This window comes from Dipodomys ordii, unplaced genomic scaffold (assembly GCF_000151885.1).
Source record: "Dipodomys ordii isolate 6190 unplaced genomic scaffold, Dord_2.0 Scaffold135, whole genome shotgun sequence".
In the NCBI taxonomy this organism is placed as follows: domain Eukaryota; kingdom Metazoa; phylum Chordata; class Mammalia; order Rodentia; family Heteromyidae; genus Dipodomys; species Dipodomys ordii.
In genome coordinates, this window is record NW_012267351.1 from 69,744 (window position 1) to 84,920 (window position 15,177).

Below are 15,177 nucleotides of genomic sequence, written 5' to 3' on the forward strand. Positions count from 1 at the left end.
AAAAAAAAAAAAAAAAAAAAAGAATTAAACTTGGCACTGGAAGAAAGTGAAGTGGAGTATTAGAATGGGAGAGCAGAGATTTTGCAATCTTAGTTTCTTTTGTATTTTATGTACACCATTTTTATGTTTAGCAGCTTTCAGGAATTAAGAGACTTCTAAACCCAGAGGTTGATCATCTTTTTCTTACTGCTATCTGCCCAAGATCCAAGATTTTCTAGGACTTTGGGAGAATTCTATAAAATATTTTGTAGCTCTGGAAGAGTATTGCATGCAGACGTAGTAAAATAGATTTGGTAACAGTTGGCTTTCATTAGACCCCTGCGGTCTGTAAACTGCAGCAATTTTATTTGTTGTGTAATTTTATATGATACAGGAAGCTGTGGAGAATTTTACTGAATAAAAAAGAGAAAATGGCTGTGAAAGGCCTAGAAATACTATGTGCTGCAACCTTATGCTAATTATTGTTTTTTTGTTGTATTTTATTTTCTGTCTTGAGAATTAGGCATTTTACATGTATTTCTCATAGCCGTCCAGTGGCTTCAGCACAATAATTCCCTACTTTTATACATATATTTATTAGATGTTGAACAGCTTTGTCAAAGTTGGATAAAATGGCAGTGCTAAAAGCTAATAAGGCGAATAGTTTTTTGTCTGACGTAGAATTCTTGGGGAGGGGGTTGTGTGTGCATCTATAGATCCTCAGTAATACTTCTTAGTGTAATGACTACTCTTTATTTGACTGTGTTTGGTTACTAGCAGAGAATCATGTGGAAAATGTATACTTTTGAATGGAAAACTCATATAGGCAAGTAAACTAGGTGTAGACGATGGTTCGTTTTGTATTAAGTACATTAAATAATAGGAAATCTGTCCTTACTCATCTTACAGAATTTTAGTATCAGATATATTAAAAACTTATTTTTTTTTTGTCAGTCGTGGGGCTTGAACTCTGGGCCTGGGCGCTGTCCCTGCACTCTTCAGCTCAAGGCTAGCACTCTACCACTTGAGCCACAGTTCCACTTCTGGTTTTCTAGTGCTTTATTGGAGATAAACCACAGACTTTCCTGCCCAGGCTGGCCTTGAACCGTGATCCTCAGATCTCAGCCTCCTGAGTTGCTAGGATTACAGGCATGAGCCACCAGCGCCTGGCTTAAAAACATTTTATAAGGAAACTTTTGAAAGTAAATTCTTAGAATACAAAAACTATCTTTTTCTCCTTGATCCTCTTCTTTCTAATTGTCGTTATTGAAACATAGATAATTGTATTATTCTTATTAAAATTTATTTTATTTAATAATATCAGGCAGTAGTAAATATATAAATATTAAATTACATGGATTTTTTCAGAATGGAAGATCAGTTATTTATTTATTTATTTTTGCCAGACCTGGGGCATGAAATTTGAGCCTGGGTGCTATCCTTCAGCTTCTTTTGCTCAAGGTGAGCACTCTACCACTGGAGCCACAGAGCCAGTTCTGGCTTTTTTGTTTGTTTGTTTATTGAGTAGTTTGTTGGAGATAAGGGTCTTGTGGACTTTCCTGCTGGGGCTGACTTCAAACCTCAATCCTCATTTTAGCCTCCTGAGTAGCTAGGATTACAGGTGTGAGCCACTGGTGCCCAGCTTGTTTTATAAATGTAAACTTGTAATACTTTACAATTGTTCCTGTCTTTTACCTATATGTGTCTGATGATGATTTTCCCAAGGTAATAATAGTGTATTTCAGTAAAATCTACTATGGATGAAAGATAAAATACACTTAATAGACATTTGAGATATAGGTATAATTCTTTTATGTATGTTTATTGATTTTGTGTATCGTATTTTATACTTTTTTTTTTTTTTTTTTGGTGAGTAGACCATTTTCCCCTGTGTAGAAAATGTAGAGTAAGGGGCTGGGAAGGTGGCTTCATGAGTGGTAGAGTGCTTGCCTCGCATGCATGAGGCCCTGGGTTTAATTCCTCAGTACCATATAAACAGAAAAAGTCAGAAATGGCACTGTGGCTCAAGTGGTAGAGCACTAGCCTTGAGCAAAAAGAGCTCAGGATAGTCAGTGCCCAGGCCCTGAGTTCAAGTTCCAGGACTGGCAAAAAAACAAAACCAAAAACATACTAGATTTGACACAATTGAAAACTGGAAAGAAACTAAAAATCAGACATTTGCATTAGAAAAAGTTAATGGGGTAAAAAGAATGAAGAAGACCCTAATTCAAATAATGCTTTTGAGAAGCAGTGTGTAAATATGAACTGGTTACTCCAGATCAGTTCATATGTGATGAAAAATCGCTTCCTGAATGTTCTTTATGAGACCATGACAAGAAGGGAGGCAGGTGTTGGAGAGGTCTAATGAGAGTGAGGACTTGCCCTCTTTCCACTCTTCCCTTTTTCAAATGTCGGAATATGTTCCTTGTAAACAAATGCATATCGCCCTCTTCCTTGAAAAACAAAATCATACATATTTTAAATCATTAAAAAAAAAAGATTTCCAGCCAAAGTATAGTGCTAATGACTGGATTCACCACTCAACTTCATAAGAAATCTAAAAACAAAACAACCCACTAACAGTGTTTAACAAGATCCTGAATATTGGGCAATGCAGGACAGTGCTCCAAGAAAGACAGAAAATTCATGAAGCAAGCCTAGAGAGAGGAGGGATTGTTATTCAGAGTGTCCAAAAATACACAGTGAAAGATTATGATACAGGAAAATGTGACCCATTCAAAGGCAAAACACACCAAAAGGCTGATGTAGTAGTGAGCACCTATAATCCCAGAAGTTGGGAGTCAGAGTCAGGACAATTACTATTTGAGGCCAGCCTGGGTTATGTAGCAAGTACCAGACCAGCCTGAGCTGTATGGTGAGAGCCTCTTTCTAAAGAAGCAGGCAACAGAAAACTGCTTGTGATTTGGGCCCTGTTTTGAATGTGACAAACTTGAAGGCTGTTATAAATACTTTCAAACACCTAAAGGAAGTCGTTTAAAGACACAAAAAGGTGATGATGATGGTGATTCTTCAGAGAATATTAATCATGTCATATAAATTATAAAAAATAGAAATTCTGGAGTTGAATGATAACTAAAGTGAAAATGTATTAAATGTGCAAAGAGTAGAGATTCTTAGAGAAAAATGTCAATATCACAAATGCTTATATACAACCTAAGGTACAGAGAAAAAAAATGAAAAATAAACAGAGCTTCAGAACCACTTCATAAACAGAACCACAAATAAACACACTAACAAATATGGAACAGAAGTACCAGAAAGAAAAAAGAAAGGGGAACAAAGCATTTGAAGAAAAAAATAGCTGAAAACTCCCAATCTTGTTGAGAATATAACATACTCAGGAAGCTAATGAACTCTAGGACAAATGCAGAGAGATCCACTGCTAAACACATCACAGTGAAGTTCTGAGAGCAGAAATCAAAGGAATCTCGGAAGGAGCCAGGGAAAAATGAATCCTTATGCACAAGGCAATGCAAAACCCCAGCTGCTGGCCTGCACAGAGACATGGAGTCAGAATCTGTAGTCAAAGGAGCAATGACTGACCAAAGCATTTTATATTCACTGAGGCTGTCTTCACAAAACTTGGCAAAAGAAAAATATTCTTCAGAAAATGTGCTGTTACCAAAAGTAGGTTACAAGATGTATGCATACATACTTAGAGAATGGTGCTGGGGTTGAAATGAAAAGCATTTTTTTGGGGGGGTCCGGTCGTGGGGCCTGACCTCTGGGCCTGGGTGCTGTCCCTCAGCTCTTCAGCTCAAGGCTAGCACTCTACCACTTGAGCCACAGCGCCACTTCCGGCTTTTTTCTTTTTGCTTATGTGGTGCTGAGGAATCAAACCCAGGGCCTCAGGCATGCAAGGCAAGCGCTCTACCACTGAGCCACCTTCCCAGCCTGAAAAGCATTTTTAACTGTGTTAGCAAATGCTAGTGATATTTTCATACATGCAAACAATGTCCATTGAGCAGATTTGCCCCCTGTATTTTCTCATCCACCCCTTTCCCCACCTAAACTCATTTGTAAATAATGGGATTCACTGTTTTGTTTTCCTACTTGTGTATAAAGCATTTTATCAGATTCACGCCCTCACCTCACTCCTACCCTCCCGCTAGTCCTGCAGAGAGTCTCCATCTCGCACATCTGTCATTCATTTTTGAGGTCTCAATTCCATGTATGAGAGAAGATGGAACATTTTGTCATTCTGGTGTATTTCTTGTCACATGATGGTCTCTAGATTCCTTTTGACAGAGTTATACACCATTCTTCATCCATTCAGATGTGAATGGACACATAGACATGATTCCATACTTGGCTGTTAAAAATAGTGCTACCATAAGTGTATGAGTTTGTTGTTTTTAGGTTTTGTGTGGGAACTAAGGCTTGAACTCAGAGCTCTTGCTTGGCTTGCTTGCTCACAGCTGGTCCTCTGCCACCTCAACCATATGTTCAATCTGGCATTTTCTGGTTAATTAGAGATGGGTTCTCATGGATTTTACTGCCTGGGCTGGCTGGGAACTGTGATCCTCCTAATCTTAGTCTCTTGAAAAGCTAGAATCATAGGCATGAGCCACCAACATCTGGCAGGTATATATTTTTATGCTCATTTAAATCCCTTCAGATATATGTGTAGGAATAGTATCACTAGACCCTATGGTTATTATACTTTTATTTTCCTGAGGTACCTCCATACTGACTTCCATCATAGCTGTACTAATTTACATTCCCACCAAGAGTATATAAGGGTTCCTTCCCCTCCCCCCCACTGCATTCTTACCAGCATTCATGTTGTTTGTGTTCTTGATGTTTACAATTCTGTTTGGGTAATATAGTGTAGGTTTTTTGTTTGTGGTTTTGGTTTTGGTTGGTCATGGGGCTTGATCTCTGGGCCTGGGCCCTGTCCCTCAGCTCTTCAGCTCAAGGCTAGTGCTCTACCACTTGAGCCACAGTGCCACTTGTGGTTTTCTGAGTGGTTTATTGGAGATAAGAGTCTCACCTGCTTGGGCTGGCTTTGAACTACGAACCTCAGATCTCAGCCTCCTGAGTAGTGTGGATTACAGGCATCAGCCACCTGCGCCTGGCTTCTAGCGTAGTTTTGATGTGCTTTTCCTTTATGACTAAGGATATACAACAATTCTTTATACGCTGATTTGCCACATGTGCATTTGAGAATTATCTGTTCATTTGGCCATTTATTAATTGGATCATTTGTTCTTCTGGTGTTAATTTTTGAAGTTCTTTATATATATCCTGGATATTTATCTTTTATCTGAAAAATAGCTTGCAGTGATTTTTTTTTTTACAATTCTGTAGATTCTCTTGATTCTGCTGATTGTGGAAATACATTATTCAAGGCTGAAATTAAATGACCCCCTAAAGTAATTGGGATCCCAACAACAAAACAAAGAGTACCTGTAAAAGTAATCATGTAAGCCCAGCGCTGGTGGCTATGCAGGAGGCTGAGATATGAAGATTTAGGTTCAAAGCCAGCCCAAGCAGGAAAGTCCATGAGACTTATTTCTAATAAACCATCAGAAAACCAGAGGTAGAGCCTGGTACAAAGTGGTAGAGCATTAGCCTTGAGCGAAAAAAAGCTCAGTGGCACCCAGGCTCTGACTTCAAGCCCTATGACCAACAAAAAAAAGTGATCATGTAATTATAAAAAAAAAAACAGTATTGCTGTAATATTTCTTCACTGGCTTTGATTGATTTTAAAATCAATACCATAGAATAATTGTTGGGGAAGAGGATGATGTGAGAAATGTTATGTATTCACACTGAAAAGAGTTGTTTGGAGTAAGGAAGAAATGCCGTGGGTAGCATGAAGCCGCAGGGACCGGTCAGTAGGAGATTTACAGAAAGGACATGCATGCTGTTGACCTTTCTCTTCTCAGTATATGTAGCAGACATGATATCACATAAAGTGGCCAAGAATGCTGGGTGGCTCACGCCTGTAAATCCCAGTACCTCCAAAGGTAGGGATCCATTGGGAGATCACAGATGAAGGTCATCCACAGATGAGTTCACAACACTGTATTTTATTTTGGCCATCAGTTTGGAAACTCCTGTCGCTTAAGAGTCCTGTGATCCTAGATACTCGGGAAAATCTGTGAGACTTTCCAGTTAACTACCAAAGAAACCGGAAGTGGAACTGTGGTGGTTTCAATGGTAAAATGCTAGCCTTGACAGAAAGAGCTATGAGACTGCATCCAGGCTTGCATTTAAGACCCTGGTTTGGCACGGGAGGGGAGGGACGGAGAGAGGAGGAGGGAGTCTGCATCCTAGTATTCACATTGTGTACTGTCAGTGTTCAATCTGTTTTATTTGGTTGCTCCCTTATTTTGTGTGTGTATTGGGGCTTGAACTTAGGGCCTGAGTGCTGTCTCTTAGTTTTTTACTCAAGGCTGGTGCTCTACCCCTTGAGTCATACCTCCACCTCCAACTTTTTGGTGGTTAAGTGGAGATAAGAGTCTCACTCTTTCCTGTCCTCAGTCTTCATATCTTATCCTCCCAAGAAGCTACAATTAAAGGCTTAAGCCACTGGTCCACAGCTCAATTAGCTTTTAATAAATGAATGAGTTACATAAATGAATATAAGAGACCTGAGTGAAATTTAGCTTTGATACCCACTCTCTCACTCCCCACCTGCCTTTCTTCCCCCTCCCCTCTTTCTTCACCCTCTGTGTGAAAGGGTTTATTTAAAATACCTATTCTCAAGTTCGGAAATTATGTCTTCTCATTTTAGTTTGTTGTGGAAACTCTCCCTTGTTTTTCATTGATGGTAGTTTTTAGCTTCAGTAATTTTTTATTGTTTTCTTTGTGATTTCTAGCTCTTTGCTGCATATCTCATTCACATCCTAAATTGTTTTTCATAGTCCTTTGCACAGTCTGCATTTGCTTTCATCTTGAGAGTGCTCAGCGTATGATTGTGAGCTCTTTGTCAAGCATCTTGAGAGCCATTGGTGGGGCTGTGTTTCCCTCAGGCCTAATCCTGCTTCCGTTCATGTCCCCTGTTCCCACAAGTGCCATCTGTACATTTAGTATGACACTGCCCTCTTCTCATTTTTACAGCTTTTATAGGACTTTCTTTTCCTTTAGAATAAGATGCAGATCAGCCTAGTAGAGTCTTTGGCTTTGGTTATAGGTAAGGTCCATAGTGTAGTCACTGATTTCATTGACTTTGATTGACATTAGCAGTGCCTATGAATGTCTTCCCATAGATCGCATCTGTCCCTGGAGTAAGTGGGACTTACCTACAAAGAATGCGGACTGTGAAAAGTATGTCCTTGTGTCCTCCGGGCACTGAGCTGAGCTCAGCAGCACCTGGGCAGCCGACACATCTTACAGGTTTGGATTGTGAAGTTCCCTGGGGCAAACACGGGCAACCAGAATCCCTAAGGCAGACTATGTGATGGAGGGAGAGCTTCCTGGCTCCCTGAGGAAGAAGGGAAGAGGAACTTCCTGGTCCTGTGGCACACTCAGCCACAAATGTGGACCCACAGGGTGGGGTCGGCCCTTCCCAGGGTCCTGGGGATGAATGGCAGTGGTGCTGGGGTTGGGAGCCGCAGCAATGGTGAGCTTGTGGAACACCAAGGCTCTGGGGGGTGGGGAGGGGATTGTGCATGGGTTGGGCTCATGGTGCTGGCAGCTACTTCTGAGTGATGAGACCCAAAGGGTACCTTCTCTTGGTACCCTGTAGGGACAAGCTCGGGTGACTTGAGCTGTGACTGTTGGCTCTCTCTAGGCTGATTTCCAGTTCTCCATGCTTTTTACAGTTGACCCCTTGCTGATTTTTCTCTCAAGCACTCCTCAAAGTATAGCATGTGTTGCTATACTTTGTGTTATCCATCACTAGATGGCGTCCGTGAGCCCAATTCCTGCGTAGACTTCTCCACACCTCTTGTCAGTTGATGTTCTGCACTTTTGAAGAAGAGAATACTTACAAAGAGAAATCACTAGCCTTTAAACAAAACATGAGTTTCTCATGTTCTCCCTTTTCTAGGATGAGTGCACATGCCTAGTATTTTGTTTAGTATTAGAAACACCTTCGGGGAGAAGGGGGGGGAGGGGGGAGGGGGGGCAGGGAGATGGGAAAGGTGGGAAGGGGAAACAAAGGAGGAGGCAACAATGCTTGATAAGAAATGTACTCATTACCTTGCTCATGTAATTGTAACCCCTCTGTATGGTATTTTCACAATTAAAAAAAAAAACCACCTTCAGACATGGTATAATAAAAAGTGAGGTCTTTATTCCAGTCTTCTCTACCTCCTTCTCTCTACCTCTCCCTTCCTTCAACTAAGCTTGGATCTAATTTTACAAAGCAATTATAAACATAAAGAAAAATGTAGAAAATGCATGAAATAACATGCATACCTTCTAGGTTAAATACATCATTGTGTCAAAAAAAAAAAAAAACCCACACAGCTCATGCCTGCAATCCTAGCTACTCAGGAGGCTGAGAGCTGCTGATTGCAGTTCAAAGCCAGTCCAGGCAGGAAAGTCCATGAGACTCTTATCTCCAATAAGTCACCAGAAAACTGGAAGTGATGCTGTGGCTCAAGTGGTAGAATGCTGGCCTTGAGCTGAAGAGCTGAGGGACTGCATTCAGGCCAAACGTTCAAGCCCCATGACCAACAAAACATACCCCAGTTGGTAAAATGCAAGAAAACCTTTCCTAAACATCTGCCCTCTAAAAATTGATGGCAGAAAAAAGATCTTTTCAACTGTAGTACAATATCAGTTCTAGATCTTCTGATAGTAAGAGTACTCTCTATTATTAATTTTATTATTGTCATTTAATATCCTTTAAAATCCTAGAGCCCTTGATTTCACCCCCTGTCCCAGTAGGCTTCCTTGTAATAGCGGTGAGAGCAATTGTCGTCGTGGAGTTTACTGTTCATTTCTTTGCGTAGCCCAAGGCAGGTCTGGTGTGAGGTATCCTAAGAGGAAGGGCAGGTTAAGCCATTTTCTCGCTTAAGGTCCCTGCCGGGTAAGAGGCAGAGGTGGAGAGATGAGGGATGGTGGATGCTGTGATTACTTCAGCCTTCTTGGCTATAAGCCTTGGATGGGGACAAGGCAGGGGGTGGGAGCTGGAGCTAGTTACGGGAAAGACCTGGGGGATTCTCTAGGCCCCAAAGAGAATGCGGCCACCTACTCAGTCCCCACACAGGGCACCGTGTGGCAGGATCTGTTCTAATCCCTTGTTTATGTCTTTCTGTCACAGCACGTGCCCTTATAGTCGGCCTCCCTTTGGCTATGGAAATTTTCCAAGTTCAATGCCAGAATGCCTCGGTTACTATGAAGACAGGTACCAAAAACACGAGGCTATGTTTTCAGCTTTAAATAGAGACTATCCTTTTAGAGACTACCCAGACGAACGCGCCCACAGCGAAGATTCTCGGGGCTGCGAGAACATGGACGGGCCCCCATACTATAACAGTCACAGCCACTGCGGGGACGGCTACTTGAGCCCCATGCCCCCGCTGGACATGGGGGCCCTGGAGAACGTCTTCACAGCCCCCACCTCCACCCCCTCCAGCATCCAGCAAGTCAATGTGACTGACAGCGACGAGGAGGAAGAAGAAAAAGTGCTCCGGAATTTATAACTTGAAAACCAATAGCGCGGAAAATAAACATTTCTTAAACCATAGACTGGGTCAGTTGGTGTAACAGCCCAGAATGCCTTGCTCCGTGTCCAGCCGTTATCCGAGGAGTCAAAACCAAATGCAAGTCACAGCTCTCTAACGTTTTCATTAGTGAAACGGGAGGCCTGCTGTTCCATCAGAGGAATTTGTCCAAAGCCTTTTTTTTCACGGCTGTATTTTGCACCAGCGTGCGTTATCATTCCTTTATCGTGGAATGTGCATGATAGGAAAGCCTGCCCAGCAGCCTGTGAGGAGGAAGAGAGTATGTCCCTGCTCTGAAAAAGTGTGATTTCCATTTGATCTCAGGATACTTTTTATTTTTCTGAAATACTTTGTTTTAGTGTTTATCTACTATTTGTGAATTCTGTCAGTTTTAATGTAACATTTGAAAGTATTTTGATAACTTTTGTAAGTGAACTGGGACTCAGTTACTCCATTTAATTTCCACTAATAACCAATTATATGTTGCAAATGTGTTTTATTGACACCTGGGAAACTCCTCCCACTCCAGTTAGTCATTTCTGTTACTGAACATTGTTACCATCATTCTTGAATACCGTTTCCATTGGTACACACTGTTGTATTTCTATTATAATTAAATAAACACAGACAAAATTCTTCTTGTTGGATGTGTTCCTTGTGGAGGACAGAAATAAGCACAATGGGTGTTGCTCATGTGAGAGTATTTTTTGTATCACATGCAGAAGTTGACTTTGGCCTAACGCTTCCAGAATTGCACTGCATTCTGTTAGCTTTTGTGAGCTCGTGTTGCATCCACTTAGATGCGCACGTGTTCTAATGTTATTCTGAAACGCTCTACATGTGTGTATGTGACTGGAGCACTTCCCCAAAGGGAGGAGTTCTTCCAGATTTGGGTCAACACCTGTCTTGAAAACCTTCATTTACAAACATAGAACAAAAGCCCTACTTTGTCTTTTGGCAAGCACACATTTACAGAGCCATTTTTAGAACAGGCTGAGGACCAACAGATTTGGGAAAATATCTACAAAGCACTAAATGAGTTGATGTTGGGAAATTGCCACAAATCAGTATACTTTTCCCTCCATGATCTGTATACTTTACCTCAATTGTGAAGCCTCGTTACTGAAAACTGCTTGGCAAGTGTGAGGGAAGTCCATTTCTGAGCTTCCATTTTCTTCCTTCGCTAAATCTTCATCTGTTCCTTAAAGATGGTTAATAGAGCTCATCTATCTTATGCTTACCATATGCCGTATTTTCACTGCCAGGGCAGTTTTGGATCCACTTTTATACCCAGCACAATGCTGTTGAGATGTAGCTAAAAAGCAAAATTTGAATTTCTTGACTGACAGGGAACAAATATGGCACTTCCCACCAGAACGAAAGCAGCATCTGGTTGTCTACACATCTAATGCCTGTAGCACCAAAGACAAATCTTTGACCTGTTTTACTCCATCTCATTTGTGGCCTAGCTAGGTTTCATCATGCACCTCAAATCTTCCAGGTGAACTGGTTGAGAGGCTATCTCTGGGTAAAGCGGCAAAAAGACAGAAGGCGTCACCCAGTGTCTCCTAACTTTTCACACTATCCTTGCACCTCTGATTTTTTTTCCCCCAAACCTTTTCCCTTGACTGAAGCTGGGTAACTTGATTTTTTTTGTTGTTGTTTAAAACTTTGGTGGTGATCACCAGAGTCTCACTAGGCAGCCTGGGCTGGCCTTTAACCCATGATCCTTCTACCTCCTAAGTGCTGGGATTAGAAGTATGTCCCACCACACTGTACCTATTTAATCTTCCTCTTCCTCTACTGCAATGCTGGGATTGAAAGCTGGAAGTTTAGATTGTGAATAGTTCTACAGTATAATTTGAATTGGATCTCTCTCTCTCTCTCTCTCCCTCTCCCCCCCCCTCTATCTTGAACTCAGGGCCTGGATGCCGTTCCTGAACTCTTTTGCCCAAGGCTAGCACTCTACTATTTTGAGCCATAGGACCACTTCCGGTTTTCTGGTGGCTAATTGGAGATGAGTCTTACAGACTTTCCTGCCTGGGGCTGGCATCAAACCTCAATCCTTAGATCTCAGCCTCCAGAGTAGCTAGGATTACAGGTGTGAACCACTCTGCTGGGAACCCGTTAATCTCTCTCTCTCTTTTTGGTAAGTACCCAGTTGCAGATAAGCATGCCTATATTTGCTCATTTATAGCTCTTCAAACCATTGACTACAGGTGTACAGACAAAGTCCTTCTCAGTTGACAATACTACATCCAGCTTTCAGAAAAGTGAAAATTCCCTAAGCCCCAATGCACAAGCAGTTCTTAACAGGTCTTATTGCCTTGTTTGTTCTTCATATAAATTGGAGTTTGTGATAGTTATTATGAGAATTGTCTCCTTTTCAAAGTGTATTGAAATGTTTCCATTGCTTATCTTAATTTCTTTATTGAAAGAACCCGGTGCCTGAATAAAGATTTTGTTGTTGTTTTGTTTTTTGGGTTTTGTTTATTGTGTGGTTGTTTTTTGTTTGTTTTTGTTGGTTCTGGGGCTGGAACTCAGGGCCTGGGCACTGTCCCTGAGCTTTTGCTCAAGGCTAGCACTCTACCCCTTGAGCCACAGTTCCACTTCTGGCTCGCTGATAGTTAATTGGAGATAAGAGCCTCACAGATTTCCCTTTCTGAGCTGGCTTTTGAACTGTGATCCTCACATCTCAGCCTGCTGAGTAGCTTAAGATTGCTTGCCTGAGCCATCAACGCCCAGCTCAAAAGTTTATCTAGTGGACTCAACAGATTAAGAAACTGAAAAATGCAATTAATTATCCTTAAGTTGCTAGTGCCTGTTAATTGTCTTTGTAATGAAAGAAGATATTGCACCTAAGAATTCAAATAGGCAAACATACAATGTGTTTCTCATTGTGTCAATGTAGGTTCTTGAGCCAAAATATGAGTTGAGTTGGGTGGATGGCCCAGACCTGTCATTGAGGCTAAATAGGCGGATCAAGGTTCAAGTGCACACCAGGGCAGGAAGCATGACCCTAAAGAATAACTAGCACAGAATGGGGCTGGAAGTGTGGCTCCACAGTAGAATACCTGCCCTAGCAAGAATGAGCCCCTGAATTCAAACCAGTTCTAACAACAAAAGCTGGTTTTAAAAGTAGTAGTTTGGAGCTGCTTTTGAAGTAAATTTTGGTGGATTGAGGTGCTTTCAATATTTTCAAGCGTAATTTTATGCGGACAAAATAATCCTGAAAAGGATTTATCCTGATGTAGGAACAGATTCTGTTCAAGCACGTTCTTAACTTTTTGAAATCATCTTACTTTCTAGAATTTAAGAGAAATCCCAAAGACATCAACATGAAGCTATCTGAAAACAAGCCTCTCATCTAGAGAGAGAGCCATTTTTACTGGCGTGAGATGGAATCCCAAAGTTGTGTTGCTTTGCATTTCTTTTATAGCCAGAGATGTTGAACATTTCTTCATCTGTTTATTGGTCATTTTTATTTCTGAGAAGTTTCTGTTTAGCTTCTTTGACTGTTTCTTAATTGGGTTATGGATTCCTTGAGAGTTTACTTTTTTTTTTTAAATCCTTACGTATTTTAGTTATTAGGCTCTTGTCAGAATATTGCTGTCCCGCCGGGCGCCGGTGGCTCACGCCTGTAATCCTAGCTACTCAGGAGGCTGAGATCTGAGGATCGCGGTTCAAAGCCAGCCCGGGCAGGAGAGACCGTGAGACTCCTATCTCCAATAAACCCCTAGAAAACCGGAAGTGGTGCTGTAGCTCAAGTGGTAGAGCGCTCGCCTTGAGCTGAAGAGCTGAGGGACAAGCGCCCAGGCCCAGAGTTCAAGCCCCACAACCCCCAAAAAACAAAAAAATACCGAATATTGCTGTCCCTTTAGTTTAGTGACTGTACCTTTACTATGAAGTAACTTTTTGGATTGATACAATTCTATTTGTCACTTCTACTGACTGAGTCCTTGGATTTCTACTTAGGAAGAGCCTTCCTATGCCAATAAATTGTTTCCTGTAGTAGTTTCAAGTCTTATGTTGAGGCCTTTCATCCATATGGATCCATTTTGAATTGATTTTAGTGCAAGGTAAGTGACAGGGATCCAGTTTCAGTCTTCCACATTCGTTGAAGATGTCATCGTTTTTTCTTTTTTAACCCCCAATGTATATTTTTGGCTCTAGTCAAATATCAGATAGCTGTGTGAGGATATGGATTTATTTCTGGGTCACGTCTGCTCCATTCATCTTGAGGTCTGTGTTTGTGTCAGTACCCCGCTGTTGTTACCGATGCTTCATTCTTGACTGTATCTTGCACCAAATGGAGAGAGGACAGAGTAGAATATGAAACATACAGAGATGCTAAATCTAATAGTAATAATAAGGGCTATTGACTCAAAACACTGAATCCTTGGCCTTTGCAACAGCCCAACCTCATTTAGCTTAGGCAGCCTGAGCCAAACAAGAGTCCTAGTACTCACTCAGGCCGTTCGGAACAAGTCTGAACAAGCCAGATATTGTCCATCAGGTCACCCGGGCATTTTGAAGGTTTATTTCTAGCCACTGGCCAGATGTAAATTGAGAATGCCAAGTCATCCCTCATATGGTAGCCACGCGTGAGGTGAAGGCCCTATCCTTTTAGAGCACAAAGGGACTTTTGAGGGGAAAAAGTCCCACCAACTCCTGCTGAGGCATACGGCCCATATTTGGATCAAGTTTCTGAACAGTGTCTTGATTTGGAAGGCACAGCTGTTGCTCCAGACTCTTCAATGCAGCCTGCTGTTCTCTGTAGAAGCTATGGTGCATTGGTGAAGTTAACTTGAGACGCAAAAACCTTCCCCTGCCCCATATTCCCCCACCCCAGAACTTCCCCTCCTCCAAATAGAATCCGTGTTTGCTTGCCAGTGGGCAGTGCTGATGTCGCTTCAACAGAACACACACAATTTTAGGAATAACGTCAGCCCTCTTGGGCCTTGGATCTACTGAGTCAAGACAGAGAGTAGGCTCCACTTCCTGCTGGGAAATCTACCCAAGAGTGTGCAAGTAGCACTTGTGCTGTCTGAGAGATTAATCAATAGAAGCCGAGATTTCTAAATCAACCCCAGAAGTGTGGCTTTGAGAGCATTCCATGAAACACGAGACAGGGAACAAGGGCAAAGCCAAGGTCAGATGGATGCCTTCGACAGCTGTGGCTTTCCCATTGTTTCAGGATGAGGTGGCCAAAGCCACAGCTGCAGATTGACTTCTTCTTCTTCTTCCCTTGGGTGTCGATGAGTACAAACACAAGGGAGACACCAGCCCACAGCCATTTTCTCTTTCACAAAGCCTCAAGTTATCTCTTGAGTTCTGTGATGGCAGGATGGAGGCTTAGTGGCCCCCTGCCCTGAGCCAGACATAAATACAGGAAGTTAGGTTCCTTCCCTCTGTTTTTCCAGTCACACGAATACTTTTGTGTAAAGATGTCCCAGACCTGTTGAACTATCAAGAATTGAAGAGTTCTCAAGTCCCCAAACAAGAATAAGCTGGCTCTTCTGTGTCATTTCTTATTCCTAGACCCATAGAAGAC

The 15,177-nt window shown here is 41.8% G+C and overlaps 1 protein-coding gene across 1 annotated transcript in view; it reads left to right on the top strand.

The window, feature by feature from the left end:
* The window catches only part of Sox30 (SRY (sex determining region Y)-box 30), a 25,732-nt gene extending 16,091 nt beyond the window's left edge, over positions 1-9,641 (top strand). The window contains exon 4 of the mRNA XM_013030939.1: positions 9,221-9,641. Within this exon, the coding sequence (XP_012886393.1) occupies positions 9,221-9,602 (382 nt within the window). The 3' untranslated portion in view covers positions 9,603-9,641. The remainder of the gene's footprint in view (positions 1-9,220) is intronic.
* The last annotated feature ends 5,536 nt before the right edge of the window (positions 9,642-15,177 follow it).